The 15721-nt window shown below is 44.6% G+C and overlaps 1 protein-coding gene across 1 annotated transcript in view; it reads right to left on the bottom strand.

Annotated features, from left to right (window-relative positions):
- The window catches only part of KCNN4 (potassium calcium-activated channel subfamily N member 4), a 58872-nt gene extending 43424 nt beyond the window's left edge, over positions 1 to 15448 (bottom strand). The window contains exon 1 of the mRNA XM_087727769.1: positions 15052 to 15448. Within this exon, the coding sequence (XP_087583895.1) occupies positions 15052 to 15252 (201 nt within the window). The 5' untranslated portion in view covers positions 15253 to 15448. The remainder of the gene's footprint in view (positions 1 to 15051) is intronic.
- Between the last annotated feature and the right edge of the window lie 273 nt (positions 15449 to 15721).

The following is a 15721-nucleotide window of genomic DNA, read 5'->3' on the forward strand; positions in this document are numbered from 1 at the left end:
AAGAGATTGGACTGCCATTTGTCAGAAATGGTGTAGACTAGAGTCTCCTGCTTGGGCAGGAGGTAGGACTAGATGATCTACAAGGGCCCTTCCAACTCTGTTAATCTAATCTAATCCCTTCTGATGTCCATCAACCTCCCACCGCAGGCAGAAGAGAATGGGGACAGATTTATGCAAAATCCAGATGAACATGGGCTGGAGTTGGTCCTAGTTCAGCTTTAAGGGCTTCAACGGCAGCCTATGTCACCGTATGTTGCATGAACCAGAATGAAGGTGCCCTGTAGTTGCTTTTGTGAGCATCACTCCTAGGTTACGTTAACCAGCTTCACAATCTGGCATCCTGTCAGAACCCAGTTAGACCAGTTAGAATTCCAACATTGTCAAAAGCTTCTCTTAGAATTCAGGGTTCCGTGCGTGAATGTGAGTTTCTAAATGCTGCTGGACTACAACTCCCAGAAGTCTCAACCCACCTGGCTAGCGATCTGGCCCTTGTATTTCTGCAATGCCTGGAGAAGTCAGAGCAAGTAAGTTCTCTTTTTTTTTCTTTTTTTCTTAGGCCCTTCAGCGAGATCTAACTTGACATCTCAGCTGGGAAACTTGAGTTTGCCAACTCACATTTGTAAAGCCGGCCGGAATTTGGGGGAAAGGAGCACTGACACCCCCACCCTTCCCCCAGTTTGAAGGAAAAGGCTGAAACCACCTTAAAGTCATCAGCAGTTCCCCTGCTGTGTTTATTTTTATGAAATAGTCACAATTTCAGGCTTTCCTTGTTAGGTGCAAGGTTGGGCTACGAAATGATCAATCAATCAATCCCTGATAGATATAGAGATAGAGATAGAGATAGAGATAGAGATAGAGATAGAGATAGAGATAGAGATAGAGATAGAGATAGAGATAGAGATAGAGATAGATAGAGATAGAGATAGAGATAGAGATAGAGATAGAGATAGAGATAGAGATAGAGATAGAGATAGAGGAGATAGAGATAGAGATAGAGATAGAGATAGATAGAGATAGAGATAGAGATAGAGATAGAGATAGAGGAGATAGAGATAGAGATAGATAGAGATAGAGATAGAGATGATAGAGATAGAGATAGAGATATATAGATATAGATACATAGACATAGACATAGACATAGACGATAGATAGCTAGATAGATAGATAGATAGATAGATAGATAGATAGATAGATAGATAGATAGATAGATAGATAGATAGATAGATAGATAGATAGATAGACAGACAGACAGACAGACAGACAGACAGACAGATTATAGACAGACAGGCAGACAGACAGACAGACAGACAGACAGATAGATGATAGATATATTGCATCAAAACTCATAAAATAAAGTCCATTCCCCAGATTATGCATAAGCATGTACACTAATGCAGGGGTCTCCAACCTTGGCAACTTTCAGATTGGTGAACTTCAACTCCCAGAGTTCCTCAACCAGCAAAGAAAGAGCAAAGCTAGCTGAAGAACTCTGGGAGTTGAAGTCTACAAGTCTGAAAGTTGACAAGGTTGGAGACCCCCTGCACTAATGCACTCACACATACACACACACACACACACACACACACACACACACACACACACACACATCCTATTCCCACCAAAGAACAATTTGAGAGAAAGAAAAAGATCAGGAAAAAAAGAGATTGCCACTGATTCTTTCTCCCCGTTGCCTCCTGGAATTTCTCAGGACGATGCTGCCTTTGAGACACGATGTATGTTTCATGCAGATGATACAAAAGGAAGGTTCAATACTCAATTTCCTGTCTGGTCCAAATCTAGATTCAGATTCAAGAAACCCAGATCTAGGGGGAGGCGGGGAACGCCTACAATCTTGGAAGATTCATCTGGCAGCTGGATTCTTTTCCATACTGCACTTAGTCTAGTTAATTGATCATTTAAACAGAATAAGAGGCAATGGACCTTGGAGGTTTTCTAATCCGACCCCCTGCTCAGGCAGAAAACCTTATACCATTTCAGGAAGCCGCATATACTGTTTCATTTTCTACATCCCTATAACTATAAACCATAAAATTAAATTCATGCATAATAAGGTAAAGGTAAATGTTTCCCTCGCACATATGTGCTAGTCACTATGTCCCGACTTTAGGGGGCGGTGCTCATCTCAGTTTCAAAGCCAAAGAGCCAGCGCTGCTTAAAGACGTCTTCGTGGTCATGTGGCCGGCATGACTCAACGCCAAAGGCTCACCGAACGCTGTTACCTTCCCACCAAAAGTGGTTCCTATTTTTCTACTTGCATTTTTTACATGCTTTCGAACTGCTAGGTTGGCAGAAGCTGGGACAAGTAACAGGCGCTCGCTCCATTACGTGGCACTAGGGATTTGAACCGCCAAACTGCCAACCTTTCTCATCGACAAGCTCAGCGTCTTAGCCCCTGAGCCACCGCGTAGCCAGTACAATTCTGTACTTAAGTCTAGTTAATTGATCATTTAAACAGAATGACAGGACTGGAAGGGGCCTTGGAGGTCTTCTAGTCCAACCCCCCAGCTCAGGCAGGAAACCTTATACCATTTCTGGTTCTATCCTGTTTCATTTTCTACATCCCTATAAGCGTAAACCGTAAAATTAAATTCATGCATAGCGCCACTAGGCTAAAAAAGCACGATAAGCAAGTTTGGAAACTAATCCATCTTAATGCATTGTGTGAGTGTAGCAAACTGAGAAGGATTTCTTTCCGAGTGCTGTTTTCGGAATGCTTTTTTTTTTAATAAGTCCATCAACCAGGATTTTGGTCCTGGTTGAGCAAGGTGGCGTTATGGAATGTTCCAACTTCTGAGAGAAGGAAGGTCATTTCTGGGGTGTTTAAGCCAACGGCATTCCCCCCATCCACCCACCCGTTAACAGAATCCCTAAGCTGGCTCCTCTGCACTTCCCACACGCAACGGCAGAGCAAGAAATGTGACAGCACCTTTTCTTGGCTGCAAGGCAAAAAGAATCACCTTTTAAGCAAGCGCAGGTCATGTGCAAATGTCAACCTGTGAAGAACTAAGAAACTGGGATGAGACGTGAAACGCCTTCAAGAAGAAACTAAGATTTAAGATTTAAGATTTAGTTTATTTGTATGCCGCCCTTCTCCGGGAGGGACTCAGGGCAGCGAACAACTCAAAAGGGGAAAAGGGGATACAAACACAATACACGTAATTAAAATACACAAGAGTCATACAGCCATACAAGTCGAGAGGGGAGGGGAACTCATCAACCCCAGGCCTGCCGGCACAGCCACGTTTTGACAGCTTTCCGGAAGGCCTGGAGAGAGGTGAGGGTCCGAATCTCCGCGGGGAGTTCGTTCCAAAGGGCCGGAGCTGCCACAGAGAAGGCCCTCCCCCGGGGGGTAGCCAGGTGGCATTGGCTGGTAGACGGAACCCGGAGGAGGCCGACCCTGTGTGATCTAACGGGTCTTTGGGAGGTAATTGGCAGCAGGGGGTCTCTCAACTACTCAGGTCCAATACCATGAAGGGCTTTATAAGTTACGACTAGCACTTTGAAGCGTATCCGGAGACCAATCGGTAGCCAGTGCAGCTCGTGGAGGATAGGTGTAACGTGGGTGTACCGAGGTGCACCCACAATCGCTCGCGCGGCTGCATTCTGGACGAGTTGTAGTCTCCGAATACTCTTCAAAGGCTGCCCCATGTAGAGCGCATTGTAGTAGAAACTAGCAATAGCAATAGCAATAGCAGTTAGACATATACCGCTTCATAGGGCTTTCAGCCCTCTCTAAGCGGTTTACAGAGTCAGCATATTGCCCCCAACAACAATCCGGGTCCCCATTCACCCACCTCGGAAGGATGGAAGGCTGAGTCAACCTTGAGCCGGTGAGATTTGAACCGCCGAACTACAGATAGCAGTCAGCTGAAGTGGCCTGCAGTACTGCACTCTACCCACTGCGCCACTTCGGCTCTCTATAAACTAAGTCCAGTTGCCTTTTGAAAAAGCACCTTTCATCCACTGAGCCTTGCAAACCCCCCCCCCCCAATCCCATATATCAGCGGTCTCCAACCTTGGCAACTTTTTCGTTTGGCAATTTGTTTTTATTTTTAAACTTTTTAAAAGCCAATATTAAAAAATATATAATCTCATCCTACAGCATGTCGTTTGGTTACAAGTGTTTTTGCATCCATATTCTCAATTACATTTAAAATAACAGATTTTTCATCTAATATAACTAAATACCTCACTTTCATTGTACAGTGTATATTCAATTACAATTAATATTTTTTTTCAATAAACCTAATTCCCTTACATTCTTGGTTGTCTGTTTAATAATAATATGCCTTTATACAATCACATATCCCGATATGAAAAAGATTTACCAGCCATTTATATTTGTATATCACTGTTTTCAATTATGTATAATCCCACCAATCAACTATCGGGTATGCTTATATTCATTATTGTCCTGGTACATCATACATTCAAACAAAGATGCTTCATTTTTCATTTTTCAACAAGGCATTCTGAATAGTCACTTCATATATATACCAATTTTAATCACTTCCTTATTAAAATTATTTATCAACAACATATATATGGCAGGGGTCTCCAACCTTGGCAACTTTTAAGCCATGTGGATTCCAACTTCCTGGCTGAGGAACTCTGGGAGTTGAAGTCCACAAGTCTTAAAGCCGCCAAGGTTGGAGACCCCCTGCCATATATAACACCTGGAACCCATTGGAGGAGCCTTTGCCACTTTGGCTAAGCGGAGACTCCATAGTCTAAGGCAGCCTACCTGGAGACGTCAGAGGGGTGCGAGAGAGACCCCCGTACCAAGGCACAAGAGCATTTTTTGAGGTGCCCTCTCTGTGCAATGGTGCGAAGCAAGCTATGGTTTGATTCCTGGGACATCAAACTCCTCGCAGAGGGAGAAGACACGGGGCAGATCTACCCAACATGCTTGCTGCATGGCATATACAGCCCACTAGCATTCTGCAGAATAACAGAAGAGGACGGGACCTCCCCTTCCTTGAGGAGTTTGACGGCTCAGGAATCAAATCATAGCTTGTTCTTCAGTATTGTATAGAGGAGTCACCAGTGATGGTATTCAGCCAATTCAGACTGCTTCAGCCAAACTTGTAGTGGCGACCTGTGGCCACCCACCCATCCACCCACCCCAGCTCTATGCCATCCTATTTAGCCATGTTTTCTAAGCCGTGCACATGCATGCAAGCCACACGCACCAGCAAAGCGCATGCACACATTCATGGAACACCCACAACTTCTGAAGGTGAGCTCTTCCACTCATTACTTGTCCGCACTGCTAAGGAAATTTCTCCTTATTTCTAGAGCAGTCGTCTCCATGATTCAGGGACGCATACAAGAGCCAAGGTGGCGCAGTGGTTAAATGCAGCACTGCAGGCTACTGCTAGATCAGCAGTTCAGCGGTTCAAATCTCACCGGCTCAGGGTTGACTCAGCCTTCCATCCTTCCAAGGTGGGTAAAATGAGGACCCAGATTGTTGGGGGCAATATGCTGACTCTCTGTAAACCGCTTAGAGAGGCCTGAAAGGCCTATGAAGCGGTATATAAGTCTACTGCTATTGCATCCCTGCAGCAGAGTCCCTTATCCATTGCCAGGCCCCTGCTCAGGGACACCAAGACCAGGCCAAGATGTTGTAGCCCCAAATTGATGCTTTCCCTAGTAGAAACTTCTGGTCCAACTATCTGAGCGCCCAGGGAGGATTATTCAGAGATCAGCAACCTGTTGGAACCATCTGGGCCCCTCTGGTTGCTGGGCTCTGGTCTCCCGTGGTAATTTCTGGGTTGAGAAGAGTAAACCCACACCCAACAATGCTTTTTCCCCTTTCTTTACAGATGGAACTATCTCCCTATAGAAGACCAAACAAGGATCTTCCCTCATATAGAGCCGAGGTGGCGCAGTGGTTAAATGCAGCACTGCAGGCTACTTCAGCTGACTGCAGTTCTGCTGTTCGAATCTCACCGGCTCAGGGTTGACTCAGCCTTCCATCCTTCCGAGGTGGGTAAAATGAGGACCCGGATTGTTGGGGGCAATATGCTGACTCTGTAAACCGCTTAGAGTGGGCTGAAAGCTCTATGAAGCGGTATATAAGTCTAACTGCTATTGCTATTGCTATCAGGCTGAGGAACACTTCTCTCAGTCCTGCCTCTAAAGGAATGGAGGTGGCGCAGTGGTTAGAGTGCAGTACTGCAGCCACTTCAGCTGACTGTTAGCTGCAGTTCGGCGGTTCAAATCTCACTGGATCAAGGTTGACTCAGCCTTCCATCCTTCCGAGGTGGGTAAAATGAGGACCCGGATTGTTGGGGGCAATATGCTGACTCTGTAAACTGCTTAGAGAGGGCTGAAAGCTCTATGAAGCGGTATATAAGTCTAACTGCTATTGCTATTGCTATTAAGGTATATTATTCCTTGTAGTAACATGTTCTGGAGAATGCTTTTTTTGTTTTTTTCAATAAAATCCATAACTGTGTAGATCCCAAACTAACTGACCAACTATCTGCCCATTGCCTTGTTCAGTAAATGTTCTATGCTGTGCAAATTAATCTCAGAAATTAACAAGAAAGAGAGGAGAAATTATACTTTGGATGGGTGTTTTTCAATCATGGCCACCTTAAGCCATGCAGACTTCAACTCCCAGAATTCCGCAGCTAGCACGAATCTCCCTTCAATTTCTCGTCCTTGATCCAAGCACTCTTGTGATTCTCCTTGTTGTGAAGATTACACCCTATAAATATAAATTGCCCTGTAATCCTTTGGAGAACTATAGGTGAACTTCACAGTTCTTTAAGCCATGGACTTAGTAGATACACCTATTTTGGTAAAACACCTTTGGGCTAAATATGATCCTGGGCATAACCTCCAACTGGCAGAATGGTTAAGCTGGGTTCATTCATTAGGCTAAGCCAGAGGCAACCTGCGGCTCTGGAGCCGCATGTGGCTCTTTCATCCCTCTGCTGTGGCTCCCTCTCACCGGTCAGCTCCACAATTGATAGGGCTTTCAGTTAGGACAGGTAGAGGAAAAAGGATGCTGTGCTAGGAGGAGACTCTATGGTGGGGGAACTGGACTTCTGGTTGGCTCCAGAATTGAATGGGGAGCTCCTGGTTAGGACCTTTGTGGCTCTTTGAGTGTTTAAGGTTGCCGATCCCTGGGCTAAGCCAAGTTCCTTCTCCGGATTTGAGAAGACATTCTAATCGGTGCAAATACCAGGCTGGAAAATGCAAATATTGTAGAAAGCCTTAAGTGTGGAAGAAGTTCTTTACTCACAAGATGAAAAAATACGAAAGGCCAAGATATGGCTGGAAAAGAGAAATAAAAGAGAAGGTGACTCATATGGGTGGGGTTGGGCAATTTAAGAATCCCTCACTTTTATGGCTAATCCACAGGTCGGCTTGAAGGAAGATGATGCTTCTTTTATGAGGTGAGATAAACTGATATGCATGCCCAGGTAATGCACTCTGGCGGATTCCACATCCCCTTTTCCTGTTTCTAATTTTTCCTGGAGGCAAAAGAGGCAACATTTGAACCCCGCGCCCTGAGATTCACACCCACCTCATCCCCAACTTGATATTCAGTGGTGGGATTCAATTTTTTTTTACTACCAGTTCTGTGGGTGCTGCTTGGTGAGTGTGGCTTGGTGGGCATGGCATGGCTTGGTGGGTGTGGCTTGGTGGGCATGGCAAAGGGAAGGATACTGTAAAATCTCCATTTCCTCCCGATCAGCTGGGACTTGGGAGGCAGAGAAGAGATGGGGGCAGGCCCAGTGAGTGGTATTTACCAGTTCTCCAAACTACTCAAAATTTCCACTACCGGTTCTCCAGAACTGGTCAGAACCTCCCGAATACCCTGTTTCCCAAAATTAAACCCTCCCCTGAAAATAAGACCTCCCAAAAATATTGCAACGCAGCAGCAGCCCTGAGGTGGCCACGCTCACCGCCTCCTACACCTCAAAAATAATAAGACCTCCCTGAAAATAAGGCCAAGTGCTTATTTTGGGGGGTCAAAAGAAAATAAGACTCTGTCTTATTTCCGAGGAAACACGGTGCGACTTCTGATATTTTTAATGCGATCGAAGGGGGAGATGATGGAATAAATATCCCAAGAAGAAACAGACCTATGCTATCAAATTCCTGGAGTTCATACAGGTAGCCCTCAATTTAACCCTTTTCGTTTAGCGATTGTTTGAAGTTACGACAACCCTGAAAAAAATTACTTACGGCCGTTTTTCACTCCTGGGGACTGTGACGGCATCCCTGTGTTCACGTGATCAAAATTTGAACACTTGGCAACTGGCATGTATTTATGACTGTTGCGGTATCCTAGAAGTCATGTGATTCCCCTTTCGTGACCTTCTGGCATGCAAAATCAATGGGGAAGCCAGATTCATCTTTAATGAAAAGAAGGACTAGGGGGGAGACATGATAGCAGTGTTCCAATATCTCAGGGGTTGCCCCAAAGAAGAAGGAGTCAAGCTATTCTCCAAGGCACCTGAGGGCAGAACAAGAAGCAATGGGTGGAAACTAATCAAGGAGAGAAGTAATCTGGAATTAAGGAGAAATTTCCTGACGGGGAAAACAATTAATCAGGGGAACAGCTTGCCTCCAGAAGTTGTGAATGCCCCAACACTGGAAATTTTTAAGAAGAGATTGGATAATCATTTGTCTGAAATGATATAGGGTTTCCTACCTAAGCAGGGGGTTGGACTAGAAGACCTCCAAGGCCTCTTCCAAGTCTGTTATTCTATTCTATTCACTTAACAACTGGATTACTAACTTAACAACTGCAGCGATTCCTTAACTACGGTGGCAAGAAACATCGTAAAATGGGCAAAACCCACTTAACAACTGCCTTGCTTAGCAATGAAATTTGGGGCTCCATTTGCTACCTGTATACAAATGAAAAGGGTTTTTCTTTCGTTTTCCTCCCTGACATATCAATCCAGAGCCTGCTGTAACTCTTGGCTCAAAAACATTGTCCACTTTTTATCATGGGAGACACAAATCTAAATTCATCTTTCAGAGGACAAGGAGATTAAGGAGTTTTGCAATGCATGTTGAAGAAAACGGACATTCCAAAGGGAAGGAAACTAATTCTCTTCCCGTCGTTTTTCATTTTCCGATGGACAAATGTTTATTTGTTCTTTCGTTTGTTAGATGAAACAAATGCAAAGCAACATATGTTGCACTCCTCCACTCTTTCTGCACAACAACCCTGTAGGGCAGGGGTGGGGTTTTTTTATTTATTGCTTATTTGCATCAGAAGCATCATGCTTAAAATAAGACATACTATGATGTCAAATATAAGATTAACATATGTACAAACGAAACAGATCTTGCCCTGAAATTAGCAACATTGTGTTCTGTCCCACTGCCATGAAGTGCTCAAGCATACACTGATCGGGACACAAAGGGCAGGTATACACCTGTGGCCAATTACCAATAGCAATAGCAATAGCAGATTTTTATATACCGCTTCATAGGGCTTTCAGCCCTCTCTAAGCGGTTTACAGAGTCAGCATATTGCCCCCAACAACAATCCGGGTCCTCATTTTGCCCAACTCGGAAGGATGGAAGGCTGAGTCAACCCTGAGCCGGTGAGATTTGAACCGCTGAACTGCTGATCTAGCAGTCAGCTGAAGTGGCCTGCAGTACTGCACTCTACCCACTGCGCCACCTCAGCTCAATTACCTCCAATAGACCGATCAGATCCCACAGATTAGGCCTCCTCCGAATCCCATCTGCCGGCCAGTGTCGACTGGCGACTACCCGGAGGAGAGCCTTCTCTGTGGCCGCTCCGACCCTCTGGAACGAACTCCCCGTGGAGATTCGAACCCTCACCACCCTCCAGACCTTCCGCAAAGCCCTTAAAACCTGGCTATTCCGACAGGCCTGGGGCTAAAAAGCTTCTACCCCCTTCTCGAATGGTATGACTCTTGTGTATTTTAAATTATGTATTGTTGCGTGTCGTTTTAATTTTTGTCTGTATCCCACTCCCTTGGTTGAGTTGTGAGCCGCCCTGAGTCCCTTTCGGGGGGAAAAGGGCGGCATATAAATAAAATAAACATTCAACATTCAACATTCATGTCACCACAATTGCATAGCCACCGGATAGCCGCATTTGTTTAGCGTGTCTCTGGATCTTGTTGTGCATTAGGGTTAAGGAAAGAGAATGCCCCCCCCCCGCAAAAAAATCACTTTCATTCTTTCACGGCTGAGGGTAGCTTTAAGCCTAGATCTCCCCATTACTAATTCACCTTAACCATTCACATCTTGCAACCATAACAGCCAGGATTCGTCCAATTTAATCACAACAGATAAATCTTTCAAAAGAAGGGACGTTTTGGATCCCTGCAATCAGAAATCCCGAAATACTTCAATTCTGCCAAAACTTCAGGCAGAAAGTTTACAAAAGTTTATAAAACAGCACGCACGCTTCACGTTTTTTTTAAAAGTTGCTCTTGGCCAGAATGATCACAAAGCCAGAAGCGTTGAAGGGTGGGAGGGGGGGGGGGAGACAGAGAAAATGGGATTGATTTTTTTTCACCGGGTCTACACCGGTTTGAGGGGTTACAATCTGCAAATAATGCAAACTGAATCCACTCAGGTAAACATTTGAAATAACTGCCACCAGCAAGGACAACTTTGGGAAGATAAAATAAGTAAATAAATCACGAGGTTTGGTGGAAGAATGTGTTATTTCAACGAGGCAGAAATATTGGAGATTAAACTAACCGTGCATTCAGAGAGTGGCAGTGTGAAAATCCAAGTGTGCAAACCTGTTTTGAAGACAGGGGGTAATACTATCGACGGATGTATAATGTGCTGATGATGCCAATAGCTCTCCTATTATTTACCCAAGTCGGATGCAGATAATCGCAACACGCTTTTTTTAACGTGAAAGGTGGCAACGTGTCCTTTGCACGTTTTCTTGCACAGCCGTACCCGGCTACCCCATAAAGCATTCTGTGCAAGATTCTGGAGAGGCCCAAAACTCACTCTCATCTGGTCTTGCAGCTGATTTAGAAACTCGGCTTGGCGCAGCAGCTGTTTGCAAAGCCACTTCAGAAAAACGGCAGCGGGTCAGATCATCAAATCTTATTTAAGCCTCTATTCGGTTTTGAGGGCAGAGCCTTCGTGCCATTTTGAAGCACAGATGTGCCCCAGCGGTTCCAACTGCCCCTTTGTATACGGGTAGTCCTCGGCTTACAACAGTTCCTTTAGTGGCCACTCAGAGTTACGACGGCACTGAAAAATGTGACAATCAACCAGAGGAATGGAAGTTGCCTCCAGAACAGTGTTTCTCAACCTTGGCAACTTGAAGATGTCCGGACTTCAACTCCCAGAATTCCCCAGCCAGCATTCGCTGGCTGGGGAATTCTGGAAGTTGAAGTTCCGGACATCTTCAAGTTGCTAGGGTTGAGAAACACTGCTCCAGAAGTTGTGGATGCTTCATGATTGGAGGTTTTTAAAAGGAAACTGAGCAGTCGCTTGTCTGAAATGGTACAGGGTCTCCTGCTTGAGCAGGGGGCTGGACTAGAAGACCTCCAAGGTCCCTTCCAGCTCTATTCTGATTGATTGATTTACAACCATTTTTCGCAGTCACCACCTTTGCAGCCTCAAAATTCAGACCCTTGCCAACAGATTCGTATTTATGACGGTTGCAGCCTCAACTGGGGTTGTATGATCCCCTTTTGCGACCTTCTGACCAAGCAAAGTCGTTGCGGGGAAGCCAGATTCCCTTAACGACTAGGTCACTAACTTAACAACGGCAGTGATTCACTTAACAACGGGCGACAAGGAAAATGGTAAAACTCGCTTCGAAAATGTTTCACTTGGCAAACTACATTTTGGGATCCATTGTGTTCGTCACTCGAGGACTATCATTCCCCCGGCTTTCTCTGAAAGGAGCAAACCAGCTTTCGTGTCTATCGAACAGTAATCTACCGACAATCATGTCTACTTTTTGCAGCCGCAGGTACCCTAGTCCTTGAATTACGACCACAATTGGCACCAGGTATTTCCACGGCTAAGCAAAGGAGTGGTTCAGTGAGTCACGCCTGATTTGACAACCTTTTCTGCCGCCGTTGTTTTAGCGCATCGCTGCCGTTGTTAAGTGGGTCACCCAGTGGTTTAAGAAATCTGGCTTCCTCCGCTGAATTTGATTGCCGGAAGTGGGCTGGGAAAGTGGCAATCCCGTTGAGCACGTGACCTCAGGAAGGCTGCAATCGTCGTAAAGGCGAGGATGGGTTATAAATCCAATTTTTCAGGACTATTGTAACTTTGGCCACTAAACGAATGGTGGTTATAGTGGAGAACATCTTCTCTCTCTCTCTCTCTCTCTCTCTCTCTTTTTTAAGCCACGTGAAAACTTGTGGCCATTAAATTTGGAGACAGGTTTTACAGGACTGGGCTGGTTACATAGCACGTTGGTCAAAATTTTGTTTTAGGCACACAGAGAGGGGAGGACATTGGTTGATTGTTCGAAAGCTGCAATCAAGTTGATTTAGGAAACCATAAATGGTTTTGACGTTTCCTTCCACTTTTGGGGCCATAAAAAATGTGTTCCGAAGGCTCTTTCAGAAGAAAGAGGACACGTGCAAGAGAAATGTTGTGTTTTTATTTTTATTCTGCCCTGGTCCTTTTGGTGGAGGCCAGATCACTTCCTCTTTCTTTCTTTCTTTCTTTCTTTCTTTCTTTCTTTCTTTCTTTCTTTCTTTCTTTCTTTCTAACGTATTCTCACCCCTCCTGTGAGGTCAACCGAGTTAAGATCCCCGCACAAACTTCTTTCTTTCTTTCTTTCTTTCTTTCTTTCTTTCTTTCTTTCTTTCTTTCTTTCTTTCTTTCTTTCTTTCTTTCTGGCTAACGTATTCTCACCCCTCCTGTGAGGTCAACCCAGTTAAGATCCCCGCACAAACATGTTGTAAAGAGGACTAAAAAAACAATCTACCACTCCACGTGCCCAGTTCCAGCTCAGTAACCACAACATTGCAGGGACTTACTGGCAGATCTTGACAGATTCTGCTTAAAATAAGGCGCTATCTTGGGTAGAGACAGATGGCACTCTGGCTAATAAAAATGCCGGAGGACAGTTTTGAGACTCCACGGAACTTGTGGGCAAAAACATCCTTAGAATTATTGAGTAATTCGGCTAGTATTTCTCAACCTCAGCAACTAAGATGGGTGGACTTCTACTCTCAGAATTCCCCAGCCAGCTGTGCTGGCTGGGGAATTCTCGGAGTTGAAGTCTACCCAGCTTAAAGTTGCTGAGGTTGAGAATCCTAAGGCTGCTTTTCCAAAAGACAGCTGGACTTTGTTTTTTTCCTTGAAGATATTTCGCTTCTCATCCAAGAAGCTTCTTCAGTTCTTCAAGCGAAAAACGAAAGTCCAAGTTGCCTTTCGATAAAGCCCCCAATTTGGAACCACTATAATTGTTCACTACAATTGTGAAACAGTTTGAAGCACTGAAATTAGCCTTCCATCTTACTTTTGATTCTGGACCAAAGAGGGGACCCAGGACCCTCTTCTGCTATTTTATCCCCACAACAACCTTGCGAGGGAGTTTTGGGCTCAAGGAAGCTTCCAAAACTGAGCAAGGACTAAAATCTGGGGATTCCCAGATCCTAGCCCAACCCCTTCCCCATTTCCCCACATGGGATGATCCCAATGTTCGGAAAAGTCTACTGGAAAAGCATTCATTGGTCAACATCTGTCTGCCTCTTTCATGCAAACAGCATCCACAACTTAATCTGCTGTTACTATTTTACTGTATTTTATTGCTATTTTGTTATATGATATATACTTGAAACTCAGCCAACTGAACATTCAAAAATGCATCACAAACACCATTCACTGGTGCTAATAGTTGATACGGGTTGCTGCCAGCGTCCTAGGTATCAACCAAGTACCGTCTTAAAAATATACAACGTTCCTAGCAGAGGAGGTTTTTTGCAGCTCTGCTGGTGTTATTGCAGGAAGCTGCCATATTATTATTATTATTATTATTATTATTATTATTATTATTAATTATTATTATTATTATTATTATTGCAACAACAGAACTGTATCACAGCGGCCAGTTGTTTCGCCGGATTTGGATTATTATTACTATTATTAATAATAATATTATTGTTATTATTGTTATTATTATTATATTTTTCTTCTCATCCTTCCTATTGCCAATTACCTCCACTAGACCAATTAGATCCCACAGATTAGGCCTCCTCCGAATTCCATCAGCCGGCCAGTGTCGACTGGCGACTACCCGGAGGAGAGCCTTCTCTGTGGCTGCTCCGACCCTCTGGAACGAACTCCCCATGGAGATTCGAACCCTCACCACCCTCCAGGCCTTCCGCATAGGCCTTAAAACCTGGCTGTTCCGACAGGCCTGGGGCTAAAGACTCACTGCCCCACTTCGAATGGTATGATTGTTGTGCTTTTAACTATGTATGGTTTTTATGTTTTGTTATTCTGTTTGTATTTCCCCTTCCTTTTTGAGTTGTGAGCCGCCCTGAGTCCCTTTCAGGGAAAAGGGCGGCATACAAATAAAATTAAACCTAAACCTAAACCTATCTCCTCCCACTTATGATTATAACCACGTTGCTTGTATTTTTACAATTTATAATTTTCTGTTTGCTTCCTATGATTTGATTGCTTATTTAGTCACCTGTAACCACCACTAAGTGTGGTATCTTATGGTTCTTGATGAATGCATTCTATTTTTTTTTTCCTTTTATCTGCACTGAGAGCCTAGGCACCAAAAACAAATTCCTCGTGTGTCCAATCACACTTGCCCAATAAAGAATTCTATTCTATTCTATTAGAGAAAGTTCCTTGCCAATTTGCCCAAATCTGGCAGGATCAACTTTCCAGAAAGCCAAACTTTTTTTTAATTAAAAAAAAAAAACGACACCATATTCTGTGCGAGGTGATTTGGAATGAAAGCAGGAGCAAGAATAGACGAACCCGATTTCCAGGCTGAAGTGAGGCTTAAGAAGGAAGAGAGGGTCCCTGTCAGAAGTCAGGAGCTGGTGGTCAGCGACTTACCTTGCAGCGGCCGAACCAGGCCAGCTCTGTGTGCAGCACCATCAGGAAGATGCCCAGCATGGCCATCAGCAAAGACCAGCCTGCCAGGTTCTTCTCTTCGCCCAGCAAGAGTTTCCGTCCGCGAAGGCGACGCAGGTTCTCGCTAGGCTCCTGGGGGATGTGAAGGATCCTGGTCTCAGCTGGGTCGTGTTTGATCTGCATCTCTTGAGCGTTGCTGGGGGCAGAAGAGCGCTTGGCGCCCGGCGCTGGGAGGCAGGGGCTGAAGACCCCTTGGGCGGCCCCCCATCCCTGCCTCTTGAGCAACCAGCAGGCAGCCAGGACGAGGGTGGGAAGGAGGGGGAAAGGAAAGGAAAGGAAAGGAAAGGAAAGAAAGAAAGAAAGAAAGAAAGAAAGAAAGAAAGAAAGAAAGAAAGAAAGAAAGAAAGACAAATGGAAAGAAAGAAAGACAAACGGAAAGAAAGAAAGGAGGGAGGGAGGGAGAAAGAAAGAAAGAAAGACAAACGGAAAGAAAGAAAGACAAACGGAAAGAAAGAAAGGAGGGAGGGAGGGAGAAAGAAAGAAGAAAGAAAGAAAGAAAGAAAAAGAAAGAAAGAAAGAAAGAAAGAAAGAAAGAAAGAAAGAAAGAAAGAAAGAAAGAAGTGAAAGTGATAAGAAAGAAAAAGTGGAAAGC

The sequence above is a fragment of the Thamnophis sirtalis genome, unplaced genomic scaffold (genome assembly GCF_051295495.1).
Source record: "Thamnophis sirtalis isolate CommonGarterSnake01/CBP01778 unplaced genomic scaffold, rThaSir2_p1.2 scaffold_13, whole genome shotgun sequence".
NCBI classification, from domain to species: domain Eukaryota; kingdom Metazoa; phylum Chordata; class Lepidosauria; order Squamata; family Natricidae; genus Thamnophis; species Thamnophis sirtalis.